Source organism: Panicum virgatum, chromosome 1N, assembly GCF_016808335.1.
Source record: "Panicum virgatum strain AP13 chromosome 1N, P.virgatum_v5, whole genome shotgun sequence".
NCBI classification, from domain to species: Eukaryota; Viridiplantae; Streptophyta; class Magnoliopsida; order Poales; family Poaceae; genus Panicum; species Panicum virgatum.
The window spans coordinates 61,256,371-61,273,200 of NC_053145.1; the positions used below are offsets into that span (position 1 = coordinate 61,256,371).

The 16,830-nt window shown below is 48.5% G+C and overlaps 1 protein-coding gene across 1 annotated transcript; it reads left to right on the forward strand.

The window, feature by feature from the left end:
• The first annotated feature begins 13,420 nt into the window (after positions 1–13,420).
• On the forward strand, positions 13,421–15,560 carry LOC120657242 (transcription factor TCP14-like). The gene has a single exon (XM_039935524.1). The coding sequence runs from the start codon at positions 13,869–13,871 to the stop codon at positions 15,072–15,074; it is 1,206 nt and encodes a 401-aa protein (XP_039791458.1). The 5' UTR covers positions 13,421–13,868; the 3' UTR covers positions 15,075–15,560.
• The last annotated feature ends 1,270 nt before the right edge of the window (positions 15,561–16,830 follow it).

Genomic DNA, 16,830 nt, shown 5'->3' on the forward strand with positions numbered 1-16,830 from the left:
AACTACACAAACTTCAGGAGGGCGAGAGCAAGAACACCAAGGATAAGCCACGGCTGATACACGTTGGTGCTTCTGGCAAGGACCTCTCTACTGCCTTTTATAGCCACAAGGGGCACTGCTGGAGGACAACCCATGATGCTACAGTTGCAGCATTCACAGACGCATTCAAGGATGCAATAATGCAGATTCTCCATACAGTAATGTCCCACGTGAGCACACAGTAAAGAGCCGTAAATCCCGGGTTTTATGTCTGAGGTCTTTTTGGATACTGGATCTGATGAATCCTGCAAATATTCTGAAGAATAAAATTTGATGCCACGTCTTAAATCCTTAATTCCAAATATTAGCTCGGGGGCTACCTGCAGCATAAGGGATTTTGATTTAAGTCTCGGGGGGCTGCGGGATATCTGCACTAGAGATTTATTTTTCAAATTTTTTGGAAAATAGTGAAGGAAGAAGACTGAAGTGACCCTCAGCCTGATTCTGCGATTCAACCTAAGGCTTGGGGGCTACTACATATGGAGCGCGAGTACTTCGCACACCATATATGATCAAGATGTCGGGGCTTGAGCACCTCACAGCCTCGAAGCAACCGGAAGTACTTGAAGGACTACTCGACGTATCTGAAGGAAGGTCTATAAGCAACCGGAAGGATGTTCTGACTACTTGAAGTACTCGAAGATGCCCACCAAGTACTCGACGCCAGCAGGACTCAGCTACGAAGAGCTCGGGGGCTTGTCAGACCCAGGACAGCGGGACTGCTTATAGGCATAGAATGTTCTATAATAAGGGATAGCTTATGGATGTACCTTATATCTTTTGTAACTACCAAATAGGCGTAGAACTAGCTGCGGTACAAAAGAAACTACCCGATTGTATTGTAGTAGGACTCCAACTGTACTCGGCTAGGACTTTCCATGTAACCCTGTCCCCCCAGAAATATAAGGGCGGGTAGGAACCCCCTCCAAATGATCAACACCTAAGGCAATACAAATCACCACACAAAATGTAGGGTATTACGCAACTCGCGGTCCGAACCTGTCTAAATCTTTGTGTTCCTTGCACCATCGAGTTCCAGAGCAGTCGATCCCTACCTACAAACCTTACTGCTAAGGGTACCCCTGAGCAGGCTTGGCGGTAAACACCGATATTGGTCATGAGTTCTCGGTACCATACATACCTCAACAAAATGAAATTGTTGAGAGAAAGAATAGAACTCTCATAGAAGCCGCAAGAACAATGCTTGATGAATACAAGATCTCGGCTCAATTTTGGGTGGAAGCAATCAATACGGCATGTCATGCAATCAACCGTCTCTATCTCCACAAGATCTTGAACAAGACGGTGTATGAACTTATCCTCAGTAAAAAGCCAAAGGTATCATACTTTAGGATCTTCAGGAGTAAGTGTTTCATTCTAAACAAGAAAAACAAAGCTTCTAAGTTTGCTCCTAAAGTAGATGTAGGGTTTCTTCTTGGTTATGCCTCAAATGCTCATGGCTATCACGTCTTTAACAAAACCTCCGGTTGTGTTGAGATTGCATGTGACGTGACATTTGATTAATCTAATGGCTCTCAAGGAGAGCAAGTTGATGATGTTGTAGGATTGGAAGAACCATCAAGCAAAGCAATCAAGAAGCTAGCCATTGGAGAAATAAAACCTCAAGAACAAGATGATCAAGATGAGGATGAGATGGTGTTTCCAAGTCCATCAAGAACATATTCCGCAGTGCATTCCGGAAACTCCGGAAATCAAGCCGGAGACTCCAGGTCTCAAGTCCGGACTACCCATATAGAGGACCGGAGTATCCGAGATATGGATCAAGAACCATCATCTTCTCATCAAGATCAATCTCAAATTGAAGAAGAGGCTCAACATGTTCAACAACAAACTCAAGTTCCTCATCCAAGAGTACATCAAAGTATCCAAAAGGATCATCCGGTGGACAACATCCTTAGAAGCATAATTAAATGGGTAACCACTCATTCTCGTTTGGCTACCTTTTGTGAACATTACTCATTTGTTTCTTCCATGGAGCCATTAAAGGTAGATGAAGTCTTAGATGATCCAGATTGGATGATGGCCATGCAAGAGGAGTTGAACAACTTCACACGGAATGAAGTCTGGTCCTTAGTAGAAAGACCCAAGCAAAATGTCATAGGAACCAAGTGGGACTTTCGAAACAAGCAAGATGAAAATGGCGTGGTAACAAGAAACAAGCCAAGGTTGGTTGCTCAAGGATTCACGCAAATCAAAGGTTTGGATTTTGGTGAGACTTATGCTCCCGTAGCTAGGCTTGAGTCAATTCGTATTTTACTTGCCTATGTTACTCATCATGATTTCAAGCTATATCAAATGGATGTGAAAAGCGTGTTTCTAAATGGACCAATTTCCAAATTGGTATATGTTGATCAACCACCGGGCTTTGAGGACCCAAAGTTTCCAAACCACGTCTACAAGCTTCATAAGGCTCTCTATGGGCTAAAGCAAGCACCTAGAGTATGGTATGAATGCCTTAAGGATTTTCTCTTAAGAAAAGGCTTTGAGATAGACAAAGCCGATCCTACTCTTTTTACTCCTAAAGTTGATAGAGATATTTTTGTGTGCCAAATATATGTCGATGACATTATATTTGGCTCCACTAATCAAACTTGGTGCGAGGATATTAGTAGGATTATGACAAAGAGATTCGAGATGTCCATGATGGGCGAGTTGACATTCTTCCTTGTATTTCAAATCAAATAACTCAAGGATGACACTTTCATTAGTCAAACAAAGTACACCAAAGATATGCTAAAGAAGTTTAACATGGAAGATGCCAAGCCCATCAAAACTCCAATGTCTACTCAAGGACATATTGATCTCAATGAAGATGGAAAGACCGTGGATCAAAAGGTATATCGCTCCATGATTGGATCTCTTCTTTACCTTTGTGCATCTATACCCGATATTATGCTTAGTGTGTGCGTGTGTGCAAGGTTTCAAGCTAATCCGAAAGAATGCCATTTGATGGCGGTTAAAAGAATTTTGAGATATTTAGTTTTCACTCGTAACCTTGGCTTGTGGTATCCCAAAGGCTCATCTTTCGACCTACTTGGCTATTCTGATTCGGATTATGCCGGTTGCAAAGTAGATCGAAAGAGCACTACAGGGACTTATCAATTTCTTGGCTGGTCCTTGGTAGCATGGAGCTCTAAGAAGCAAAATTCGGTCGCTTTGTCCACGGCGGAGGCCGAATATGTCGCCGCCGGTACTTGTTGTGCACAACTCTTGTGGATGAAGCAAACCTTGAGTGACTTTGGTTATCATTTTAGTGTGATTCCTCTCTTATGTGATAATGAGAGCGCAATCAAACTAGCAAACAATCCGGTGCAACACTCCCGAACAAAACACATAGATATAAGACATCATTTCTTACGGGATCATGAGGCTAAGGGAGATATTGCTTTACGACATATAAGCACCGACGGGCAACTTGCCGATATCTTTACTAAGCCTCTAGAAGAGCAAAGGTTTTGTGCTTTGAGGAGTGAACTAAATATTTTGGATTCTCATAACCTATCTTGAACTCTTGTATATACTTGTGTGAAACTAGTATAGGATCTTTTGAAAAGAAATTTCAATTCAAAACAAACCGTGAAAGTTTGAATTTCGAAAAGTTTAGATTTTCACTTTACTTACTTGAGATCATTGTTCTTATTGATTGATTGTCGGCTGGTCTCAAGTTAAGTAATTTTGTCTCACACCATTAGATCTTTCATCAAAATCTATCGTATCAAGTCAAATTTTCTTATTGATCAAGTCCTCTTCATACCATATCCGTTCAGCTTCAGGGGGAGCCAGAATCTCCGGCCCAAGCCCCGGATACTCTGGCCAAGGGGCCGGATACCCCGGATGGTGAAATTCTCGTATATTTATCACGGGGGGTCGGGGTGAACCGTTACTTCCTCATTTTCTACCGCCGGCGCCACCCCTTTCCTCCTCCTCTCTTCCACTCTAGCCCTAGGGGCGATTTCCACCTTCCCATCGTCAAGAACTCTTGGATCTTTGAAGGAAGGTTGTTCTCCTCTCCGGAATCTCCGGGGAGGCTTCGAATTTGAAGTTCTCGCGCTCTCAACGGTCACCAAAGGTACTATGAACTTCGGATCGTCCGATCTCTCAATGCCATAGGTTTTTAGGAATTGTCTTTAGGGCATCTCTTCCTAGCATGTGTAGGATCTTGTGTCTCAAGTTTCATACTTATCCCATGGCAAAATCCTTGATTTTTGAAACCTAGGGTTTCGGGGGTGCTTTGTCCGGATACTCCGAATATAGACCCAGATACTCCGGACCCTCTGGGCCGGAGTCTCCGGGGCTATGCCTGGAGTCTCCGGACTGTTCAAATTTTGCACACCTGTATCTTCCCAAAACCTGTCCAATCTTGATCTTGATTATGTTCATATCCTTTAGGCATGGTGAGGTTGCGTGCTAGAGAAACAGAAGAGGCAGCTGGGCAAAGGAGACAAAAGCGTTGCCATGATCCCAGATCTCAAGATGATGTACCTCCTCCAAATCCACCTCAACGGGAATTGCGTCCCCGTCATCGTCCCGGCAAGGAACCCGCCGGGAGCAGCTCACAAGCTAAGATGCCAAGGAAAGCTCCATATACCATGCAAGGCAGACCAGCTCCTCCTCTATCTCGTGCCAATCCAACAAAGCAAGGAATAGCTCATGATATCTGTCCTCGCACTCCACCTCGTCTGCAAGTGGAGTTCACACCTGAGCAGCGATCTTATCCAGGGTGTCCAAGACTTACAAGACCCCAACTTGTACATGGTTTCGCAGTGGAAATGGCCAGAAACTATTACAAGCAGGATGTGGCTCTCAGAGAAGCCCGAAAGAAAGATGTATACAAATATGAGAAGTGTGAGGGGCTTGAAAGGCACTTTTGGTGCAAACTACATGAAGACTTCTATACCTCTGTTGTGATGCGAAAGTCTAGTGCACCCATTGCGCCATGCAAGTATGTGGATTGGAAGTACTATGAGGATATGAATGACCCTTTTTTCAATGAAGCAATTGCAAAGTGCAAGGAAATGGGGTTGTATGACATCATGGGTTTCAGATATAATTGGAATGAGGAGATCTTGGCACAGTTTCACTCCTCTCTATACTATGATGAAAGATAGATGGCTTTCTTCTGGACCACTGAGGGAGAGAAGTATGGAGTGGACTGCATGACCTTTTCTAGGATCCTTGGTCTCGGGTCAAAGGATGAGGAGCATGATCCTATTCATGTTGAGCAACAACTCAAGCCATATCAGTTGCCAACACTGTTCATTAATCCTTACTGGGCTCAGAAAGGAAATGCAAGCACCCTCTTGCCAGTCTATTATACAATGAATCAATTCTTTAGGGCCACCATTGATGCAAAGGATGGAGATCCAGTGGCACTCAGGTACTATGCGGTTAATCTTCTAGCTCGCACTGTGCCTGGTGGCAAACCCTTTTGCATCATGGACTTTATTTGGAATGAGCTGAGAAGGACCATGGTTGAGGCAAAGAAGTCTCTCCCTGCTGCACCATACATCATGTACATGATTGAGAGAGTCACAAAGATTACTTTTCAGAAGACACGCAAGCATGAGCCACTTCACATTCGTTCTCGCTCTGGTGATGCACCTCCACTTCCTCCACTTCATGCTGGTGCAATGAGGAATCCAAGACTTGATCCCACACCGTCTTCTTCGAGGGTTACCTCTTCCTCTCACCATGGTCATCATGACTCTTTTGTGAAGAGAGCCCTCCGCAGTTTGTTTGGGATGTGCAGGAATATTGCACATGACGTTCATGAGAATTCTCGGTCGATAAATGAGATTAGAGGTCATCTAGGACTTCCTTTGGATGCACATTGTGAGTTACCGGAGTTTGATGATCCATTTGCTAAGTGGAACGCTACCGATGAGGACGCTATTGCTGCTGCACATGCTCAGCTTCCTCATGCCCGTCGTCAAGCTCGCTCTCCCCATCGCCGCGCTGCTACTTCTTCTTCTCGTGCACCTCCTAGTGGCCAAGAGATCTTTGATGAAGATGCGGAGACCAAAGAAGAAGAGCCCATCAACTACTGCGAGCATCCCGACTCCGAGGAAGATGACGACACTTTCGAGGACGCCGCCCACGATGATGATGAGTAGAAGACCTTGCTACTGCTTTTCATTCCCTTTTTGCCCCTTGATGACAAAGAGGGAGTGAAAATGCCATTTATGTAACTCATTTGGGCATGTGTCGCACTATCGCACTTAATCGTCATTTTATTTTATTTCAAACTCTCGTGATCATTTGTAAGGACTATGTGGTGTGAGAACTTATGTAATGTGTGCTACTCTGTGCTTAGTTGTCGTCTTTAACTTAGTTCTAAGGAAATTTGTGTTAGTTTGAGCTATATTCACTTGATGTGTTGACTGATTTCCTGTGATTTGTGCAAGGGGGGCGGATACTCCGGGCTACAGGCCGGATACTCTAGACTTTTGGTCTGGAGTCTCCGGGCTCCTAGCCGGAGTCTCCGGATCCTGCTGCTAGATCACATCTTTCTTTTGTGTGGGTATCATGTCATATGCATTACACTTGATTTCTGCACTCACATGCTCACCCCACTGTAAAACATATAAGAGTTGCTGGTTCTCTTGATATATATGTCAATTGTTGACGTGTTAAGTCAAAATTAAAATTCAAAGTTCATGGCATATGTTAAGGGGGAGCTCTTATATGCTAGATGTTTACTGCTTTATAATTATCAAATGAGCTACATGTGGGTTGTCATCAATCACCAAAAAGAGGGAGATTGAAAGTGATCTAGGCCCCTAAGTGGGTTTTGGTGGTTAATGACAAAACACATGTACGTTTAATGGTGTAATTAAGCATGTGTGCAGGTGATGAGTTTGAACAGGTAGATCAAGTGACAATGTATGACTCCTCGAAAAAGGGAATGAAAAAGGCGGTGTTTAAGCGTACTCAAGAAATTAGTTTTTATATTTGAATTTGAATATAAGAACGCCGTACTATCAAGAGGGACTTAGTTCAAAGGTTTTGACCGGGAACTAGTGCTCAAGAGAACCTAGAAAAACATGTGTGAGCCACAGACACCACTCAAAAGAGCAAATCTTGAGAGTTTGTCCTGCCTGACCCGGATTCTCCGGGTATAGGACCGGATTCTCCGGACCCTGCTGCCCGGAGCCTCCAGATGTCTGTTCTAGAGAGAAAAATGCTTCTAGCCCGGAGTTTCCGGGCTTATACCCGGAGTCTCCGGGTAACCCTGACCCAATGGCTAGTTTTTAGGTGGAGAGGTATAAATACCCCTCCATACCCTTTCAGCCAGCACTCTTGCCAAGTTTATTAACTGAACACACACACAAGCAAAAGAAAGCTCTCACACCCCCCCTTCTTCTTTCTTGAGTGATTCCTTTGGGGATTTGAGTGAGAGTGAAGCAAGAGCAAGGATTCGTACTAGTGAGCCTCATTCCCATCTCTTGAGCATTTGGTTTTGGTCAAGCCCGCGGATTTCAAGTTTGTTACTCTTGGAGCCTTGTGCTCCTAGACGGCTAGGTGTGTTTGTGATTGCTCTACCTCGATTGTGAGCAACTCAAGAAGTTTGTAAGCTTCATTCCTCTCCGAGGAATCCATAGTAAGTGACCTTGGGCTTGAGAGGTGATCTCGCCCTTGGGAGAGGAGTTTAGGGGTTCGAGTGCCATCTCTTGAACCCTTCCTCAACGGAGACGTAGCACCTTCGGGTGTGAACTTCTAGAAACAAATCTTTGTCTCTCTTGTGTTGTTCTACTTGATTTCTTTGCTATTTGCTTGTGAGAACACATTTCTAGGGTTTGAGCTCGATCTACTCATATATAAGTTTATAGTGCGAATCAACCTGTGAATCTTCACTTCTAGGAACCCCTGGTACTTGTATTTTTGCTCGATCTACTTTTCATACATAGATTCTAGCTGTTTACTTTCAGTTATTTCATACCCGGAGTTTCTGGGTAAGAGCTCCAGATACTCCGAACTCAAAACCTGGAGTTTCTGGGCTTATACCCGGAGTTTCCGGGCTTAGTCTGTGACTAACAGTTTTAAAATGTCTTTTAGCTACAGATTGCCTATTCACCCCCCTCTATGCATCTTAAAGGTCCTTTCAGATTTTTAATTAGGCACAGGGGTATTTTAGGTTAATTTTTTCGTAATGGCAGTGGTGGGTAATTTTAATTTTTCTTTTTTCTCCGATTAATGTGATAATTTTTAGTCCTTGAGAGCGGACGTGGAGGCTTCGTTTATTGGCCAAATAATAAAATAATAGATAGATTTTGTTTTACTGGAAATTGATAGGCATAAACTTGACATCCAACAGTACTACTGGATGCCTAACATATATACACAAACTTCCAACGTTGGATGTCATGGCTAGTTTTCAATTAATCTTGTTTTCAATGATCATCATGCTGAGAGAGAGAGAGAGAGAGAGTACTGCAAGATGCCCGGTTTCCTAAATTCTATTTTATAGTAGTACATTTTTACATGCATGTGAACAAGATCTTCCGATCCACTAGCTCGCAATTTCAGGCTTAATGCATCTTAACCTGTCCATTTACACACTTTCATGTTTCTCTACCTGGGAGATGCTTGACCTAAATCACTCAACTTTATACCACCACACACCAGTACCCAGGTCTCAAAAAGCTGAGGATTGGCCTGCTCTCCACTCTTTTGCACCCCTTTTATTCGCATAGTGATCCCATTTTCAACCCTTTAGGTCTCTGGCACTTGGTGTCATCCAACTTTAAACAGAAGAAAAGTGGATTATTGCTATATGTACCAAATGTGATTGGATATTTTTTTTGAACTTAAACGTGATTGGATATATATGCTGAGTATTAGTGCCAAAAGGTGACGTCTGCAAGTAGATGATACCCCATGCGTGCAATCTTCCTGGCCTTTGCACTGTTCCAAATTAATATGCTATATTTTGATAGAACTGTGAGCATGCATACAAAAGGTTGTGTCTGGCTGAGCTGCACAGAAAAGAAGAGATGCATGTAAAGGAAAGGCTGGTCACTTGGAGCATTGTTGTCTGTCTTACCTGTAACACAACCAACAACTTTTGCTTTTATCATTCATCCATGTGTTAGCCCCTATTACACACTAATAACCTAATGCTGATTAGCAGCCATGGTTTTGTTGATCACCACTTTGAACACTGGAGCACGGCATGGGGAGCAAACTATCTGTAACACATGGACGGATGGACCCGGTTCATGGATTATAGATGTGGTTGGTAACAGATGTATTTCTTCCGACACCATACTAAGAAGTTTCTAAAAACCAAATGGAGAAGTAATAGAGTTTCGTGAAGTTGCACTCGTCTAAATACAGCACAAACAAAGAAACTGCATTTGCGTAAAGAAAACAAATAATGAGTGCTTGTGCCATAAGAATGCCTTTTGGCTTTTGATTTGTCACATCCACATGAACCAAATCCCCTCTACCAAAAGGGAGGATTCAAGATATTAGTGTATATCTTGTTGTGTCTTTTATTTAATTACTACCAGTAAGAAATAAAAATATGGCTTTCCTTGAAAGATTGATATCCATGTACTCCCATTTCCCGGCCTCCACCCCTATACTATAGCTGGTTTTAGTTTATTCCTAAGACAATCCTTTTTACTTTTACTATGATGAATAGTAAAAATGACATAAAGATTGAAAACATACAAATTGTGTTAGTACATTCATCATGAAACCAACTATCTATCATGACATTTAGACTTAGGACAAAATATAAAACTAGCTATATTAAGAGACAGAGGGCCCGGGTAACATATATATCACCAAGCATGAACAAATGCATCAGCAATAAACATTGATAAAGATTTGCCTTATCAATTGTTTAACTGAAAAACCTAGTGCAAAAGGGTTTAATTTATTCGGAACAGATCATCTAAGTATAAATTCCAGTGTATACAAATTAAACTAATGTCGATTGCATTGTGATCAATATAGAGTGTAAGTGTTGGAGTACCTACTCGAAAGAATATTCCACAAGAAGAACAAGAAGAAAGAAAAACAGAGAGCTGGAAGACAACCCTGTACTATTTGCCGGCTTATAACAGAAACACCAGCTGGTCATATTTGGTACTTGTTAATGATTCAAATGTGGACTAGAAAAAAGAGAGAGAAACGTCAGTCAATGCAAAAGCTGCTAATATAATTTTTTTTCGGGTAATTTCTGTCTGCCTATGGCCAGTCATATCTTTCCCATCCATCTTCTCATTATATTACCGATCTTTGTGATCATGTGATGTATATATTGTTGTGTAAAACACAGTTGACAGGAAGGTGAGAGAGATGAACTAGGCCCACTTCAGAGAATGGTCGGAGAGGAAAAAGATGGGAATTTGGCAGGCTCTTGGTTGGGGCCCTAAGGAAAGTAAAAAAAATGAAGTTGCGATTAATTTATGTCACTAAACGACATGATTTTGCTGGAACTTGGTCAGGGTGGTAATTAAATCACTTCAAACAAGGAAGAATGAAAGGAACGTTTAGGGGGGCCTTAATTTATCAAGCCATTTATTGTACTAATTACCCCTCAAGAAAGGATTATTAGAATTAAATGACCGAACTCTTTTGGTGGACTGGGTTTGGTTCAATTTAGAAAGTGACAAGAACTCGCTCATCAAGGGTCACTTGCTGCATGATGTAGTTCTTGCTATTGAGAAAAGGACATCTGGACATTGGTCCTATATATAGCCGCTCTTATGTTAGCTAGGCTATTCATTTATATGTACAGATAATATCGTTTTCATGAGTACCATGTTTCACCTATTAAATTGTTGGTTTTAGAGTTACTTATTGATAGGATATCTGTATTGTTGTAATTGTAAAGAGCGGGCTATAACCATTTAGCAGAGCTGGCCCCGGTCAGCTTTTACTGAAAACATATTATTACGGACCCAAAATTCAGAGCCAAAGCTTTTCAGAGTAGTTGGCATAAATTCCTTCTGCTGTTACTTTTTATATATGTACGTAGCATGCAGTTCTGTTTCAGTTTATCCAACTCCCAGCACAAGTGACTATTGGAGCAGTATACGACGACATATGAAGGCAACTAGGCCAACAGCGCGCTTCGCCGCGCCCCATCTCTCCATCCCACGTGCTCCGCCAATGTAAAGCAGAAAGGAAAAAAAAGGAAAAAATCTCTCTCCCTCGGCTCTCTCCGGCGGCGGAGGGCGGCGGCCGGCCGGCCGTCAATGCAGCCCTCTTCCCTCGCCAGCCTCCAGCTCCCTCCATCCTTCCTCCCGCCCTAGAGCTCCCTCCCTTCTCCCTCCTGACCTTGAGCTCCCTCCTCCCTCTGCAGCGTGGCGATGGCGGCGGCCATGGCGGCGTGGAGGCCCGCGCACGGCGGTGGCACGACGAAGGCCCGCGCACGGCGGCGGTCCGGTGGAGGCCCGCCTCAAGCTTGGCCGCCTCGAGCTTAGCCGCTTCGATCTCGGTGGATCTGCGGGCACGGCCGGCTCTGCTCCCTCTCTCGCGGCGGAGCCGGGGCGGCCGCGGCGGAGCTCCTCGGCTGCGCGAGGCGGATCCGGGCCTCCCTCTCTTCCTCCTCTCACGCCGGCCACCCTGCCCGTGATCTCCCCGCGCCACCGCTGGACCAAGCGCCGCCGGCCGAATCCAGGCGCGGCCGGCCGGATCCAAGCGCTGCCAGTCACGGCGCATGCTCGGGCGGGGCGTCCCCGAGAGCCACGTCCAGGAACCGGCGCCTCCGCCTACGCCTTCGCGTCCAGGAACCGGCGCCACCGCCGGCCCTCCCCACCCGCCCCTCCGCATCGGCCTCAATTCGGTGGGTGTGGCCCTGGCGGAGAGCAGCGTGGCCTCTGGCCGACTCAGCGGCGCGCCGGTGCGTCCATCAGGCGCCTCCGCCTCCTCGCCCAAGCATCGCCACCAAGGCGAAAACGAAAGGGGGAAGGGGGAAGCGGCGGCGGCCCGTGACGCCGGGGTAAGCGGAACCCTCTGGGACCCACAGCAAGGCGAGGCGGCGGACCGACCCTGGCGAGGACCCGCGGCAGGGGATGACACCCAATCCAGGGACCACGTCGGGCGTCCCTCGCCACGCGTCGCTCCGCGGAGGCAGTCGCTGCGAGGGGTTCTTCTCTAGGGTGTATAGTATATACAGTATACGGAATGCTTGTGTGTAAGTGCACCGCGTCCATGGCAGCAGAAACTAGGGCGCCACGAATTCTAAGGCTGACAAACAAAGGAGGAGCAAAGGCTAATACAAAAGGCAATAGAATGATTACTTATTGAGCTGGCCCTACTTTATTATCACTCTTAGCTTTTGTTGCTCCCATGTTTTTCCAAATTAATAAACATACTCTTTTAGTGATCCAGCTTCCATTTGAGAGAAGATATGTAGTACTACTCTGAACACACACACATAATAATCTGCAGATTTTAAGCACAACAGCATGAAACAGATAGATATCCACATCAATTAAAAAAATGATGAAATAATATGGACGAAGACTGTGAAACAAAAAGACTACTTGGACCCAAAAGAAAAAAAAAACTATTGCTAAGGTATCTTCCTTGTGTATTTTGACTTGAAGAGTGGCGGCTACAGTGTGCAGTGGAGGGCAGTCTTTGGGGATTGAATGATAAAGAGCACCGCACGTGGAGTCTCTGAGCAACTGACTGCCTCTTCCCAGTTTAAAGATTTTCCTTTTGCCCAAAAAAGAATAAAAAAGAAGATCGGAGCAGAAAAAAAGAAACACATTTCAAACAGCAAAAGGACCGGGGAGAGAAATTAGAAGACTGAGGGGTGCTCTCAAAAGCAGCCCATCCACAAACGAAGCCTTGCTTTCCATTCCATTGCCTGTGTTAATCCGCAGCACAACGCTAGCGGCTTCATGAGAGAGAGAGAGAGAGAGAGAGAGAGAGAGAGAGAGAGAGAGAGAGAGAGAGAGAGAGAGAGAGAGAGAGAGAGAGAGAGAATAGTGGCGTGGCATTCTTTTGCTGGTTGGATGGGAGATTCGTCTGTTAGCATCAGGAGAACATACCACGTTACGTTCTGCCACAGTACTGATGCACACTGTGCATGGGATTAGTTATCTAGGTGAACCTAATTAATAATTCCCCCTCCCCCTCCCCATCACAGCTCCCCTCTCCTCCGCCTTATCCTCCTCTCACTAGCTCACCACCAGCTAAGTCTCCGTGCATGTACACTCGTGTAGCACCAGACTCCTGGGGTCTCTTTCTCTCCTTCTCCAGCTTCTCTCTCTCCGAGCACCAGGAATCCATTTAATCCGTCCATCTCTCTCCTCAAGCCCTACAAAGTACACCCATCCTCTTCCGGCGGCCGCCTTCCTCCCCCTCCAACCCCCCCCCCCCCCCCCCCCCCGCCGCCCCCCGGCCTCCTCCTAGCTAGGGTCATCAGCTGCTCCTGCTCCCCCTCCCCCCTGAAATCACAGATGAACCACCGAAAGGCCATAAAATAGTGCTTGTGATCTCCCACACGCACACACAAACACAAGCTCGCCACCCTCCTCCCCCATCCATCAGCCATCTTCTCTCTCATCATATCATATGAGGAAGGATTCTTTCCAACCTACAATCTTCTTTCCTTGATAGCTAGCCAGGTCTTTCTTGGACTTTCGTCTCTTCTCTCCCTAGCTACCACCACACCTAACCTTCTCGAGCTTGACCCACAGCAAGAGAGGAGAGGCTGCTGGAGACATCAAATCCATTCCGCTCTCTTCCAAACCACTAACCACTCCATTTACCCGCCCAAACAATAGACACGCCAAGATATATACTTCTATCTGTGTATATATACCATGGACTAATTCACCATGGACGTCGCCGGTGACGGCGGAGGCGGCCGCCGCCCCAACTTCCCTCTGCAGCTCCTCGAGAAGAAGGAGGAGCAGCCGTGCTCCAGCTCGGCTGCCGTGGGCACTTCGGCGGGCGGCAACGCCGGGAATGGATCGGGGGCCGCCGGAGGCGAGGTGCAGGTGCGGAAGGCGGCGCCCAAGCGCAGCTCGACCAAGGACCGGCACACCAAGGTGGAAGGCAGAGGGCGTCGCATCCGGATGCCGGCGCTGTGCGCGGCGCGGGTGTTCCAGCTGACGCGGGAGCTGGGCCACAAGACGGACGGCGAGACCATTGAGTGGCTGCTGCAGCAGGCCGAGCCGGCGGTGATCGCGGCCACCGGCACCGGCACCATCCCGGCCAACTTCACATCCCTCAACATCTCCCTCCGCTCCTCGGGCTCGTCCTTCTCCGCCCCGGCTCACCTCCGCACGGCCTTGCCTAGCCCCGCCACCGCCGCTCGGTTCGGCCGCGCTGACGCGTGGGACCGGGTTGTCGGCCTGGGCTTCCCTTCGGAAGGCCCGGCCTCGTCGTCATCGTCGCCGTCCCCGTTGTTGCTCAACTTCCACTCGGGCAGCGTCAGCCTTGACGTGCAACCGTCGCCGTCTGCCGCCGCCGCAGCCGCCGACATCTCAAGGAAGAGGCGGTGGGAACAAGAAATGCAGCAGGCGCAGCAGCAGCAACAGCAGCAGGCGCAGCAATATCAGCAGCAGATCGCGGGCTACACGCAGAGCCAAATGCCGGGAACCGTGTGGATGGTGCCGAGCAGCAACAGCACGCAGGGTGGGGCGCCTTCCGGTGGCGGCGGTGGCGGCGGCGGTGGAGGAGGCAGTGGCGAATCCATCTGGACGTTCCCGCAGATGAGCAGCGCCGCGGCCGCGGCCGCCGTGTACCGAGGGGGCGTGCCGAGCGGGCTACATTTCATGAACTTCCCTGCACCGGTGGCGCTGCTTCCCGGGCAGCAGCTGGGGCTCGGCACCGTGGGGAGCGGCGGCGGCGGCGGAGGCGGTGGCGAGGGCCACATGGGGATCCTGGCCGCCCTCAATGCGTACCGGACACAGGCCGCGACGGATCCCGCGGCAGGCCAGGGCGGCGGAGGAAGTACCGGAGGAGGAGGGTCCGGCCAGCAGCAACACGGTGGCGGCCGCGGCGAGCGGCATGAGAGCATGAGCACCAGCGACTCGTAGCCGACGGGGGTCTCCGAGGATCGCATGCATCGCACGGCTGGTGTGGCTTTGATCTGTTCTTTGTCTCGGTTTCATTTTTTTCCTTTCTTTTTTGTGGTTTCCTTCCTCCTCCTCCTAGCTAGACACCCCTTGCGTGCGAGGATTACGCTCAGCTCCATTCCATGGCATGCGATAGGATCATCCACCATCCTAACGCGGGCTGTGCCTGTGACCTGTGTGAGTGAGAGAGCGAGGTGTGCCATGGGAGAGGAAGAGGAGGGAAACGCAGCAGCAGCAGAGAGATTGTTCATTTTGTCCTTTAGTTTTAGGGTTTGCATTGATCAAGTGCGAGCAGAAGAGATTTTTATCGAGCATGGCACCATTCATCCGCCGTGATGGTTCAATTTTTTTTCCCCATCCAAACAAGCAGTGCTAGATGCTAGTTCGACGCCGCTCTAACTGCTTCTTCCATTTTGCTGCAGAGACTTGAGTATTAGTAGTTCGTTACTTGGTTATTGTGCTTATAAAACTCTTATCTTTTAATTTTTTAACTAGTATAACATCAATCATGGATCGGAGTGTTTCAGGAGCAACTACCGCTAGGGTTTCCGCTGATCGTCCGGCGTTCCTTCTGGTTCTCGGCTACATCTGCGGCCATCTTAAATTAGCATGATGTCACGAAATAAAATGGGGGAACAGAGGTTGGTTGGGAGCGTACAAAGCATGTCGCAAAACCAGGCATTAGCCCGGCGGACGGCGACGGGCGATCGGCGCTGAAATGAGAGGGATAGGCCTACGCCGGGGCGAGGCGTGTGTCCAGTCCAGTCCGGTCCAGCTGCGCGGGCGTAGGTTTTTGTCATCTGATGAGCCAACAATCTGCAGGGGCGCCACGCTAGCAACCAACCGCGGCCGGTGCCGATCGATCCAGGACCACGCAGCCACAGGACTGCTGGAGAGAGAGAGAGAGAGAGAGAGAGAGAGAGAGAGAGAGAGAGAGAGAGAGAGAGAGAGAGAGAGAGAGAGAGAGAGAGAGAGAGAGAGGCAGCGCGCCGGGAGACCGACGTCGCGCTGGCGCGGACTCGAGTCCAACAGTGCCGACGCGCCGTGGTGTGGTGGGAGTATTCCCCTTTTTTGTATTGGCGCCGTCAATGATTTCACACGCGCGCGCGCGCGTTATGGCGCGGTCGTCTGCCCCGCGCGGCGAGCAGGCAGGCCAAGCTCTCGCGTCGCGCGCACCAACCGCGCCGCGCCAGCCGCCGAGCCTTGTGCCTCCACAGCCACCGCGCGCCACCGGCCCCCCCGGCCCGAGCGCGCCACTCTACAGCGTCAGCGAGGCGAGCAGGCGGGGGCATTGATGGCCGGGCGACCGGCCGTGTAGTCGCCGGCTCCCACTGCAGGACGGCCCGGGACGCCCTCTCCGGGCGGCCGGCGCCATGCCGTCATCTCGAGCCTTGCTGGTTTACGCGCACGCGCGCTGTGGCCAGTACACGCAGGCGGCCGGCCGCCCAGGCAGCCGAGGCCTGGCCAATGTACCCGTCCATATAAAGCAAGCGGGGAGGAAGAGGAAGCCGGGGCAGGCACAGGCAGGGTGTACGTACGTGGTCCTGCGCTCCAGGGTTGCCGTCTTGGTCGACGGCCGGGCGTGCTGGGTTCCCTTGCTGCTGGTGCTGGGGCGGGCGGGGCCAGCCCAGGGGGGGGCTACTGCCTACTATACGACGTGGCTAGTAGTAGTAGCAGCAGCAGCAGCTGGTTGGTGGTGGGAGAGCTCATGCCGCTG

Bases quoted from the DNA above. Each gene is read 5' to 3' on its own strand.
- LOC120657242 (XM_039935524.1), top strand. From the start codon at position 13,869: ATGGACGTCGCCGGTGACGGCGGAGGCGGCCGCCGCCCCAACTTCCCT.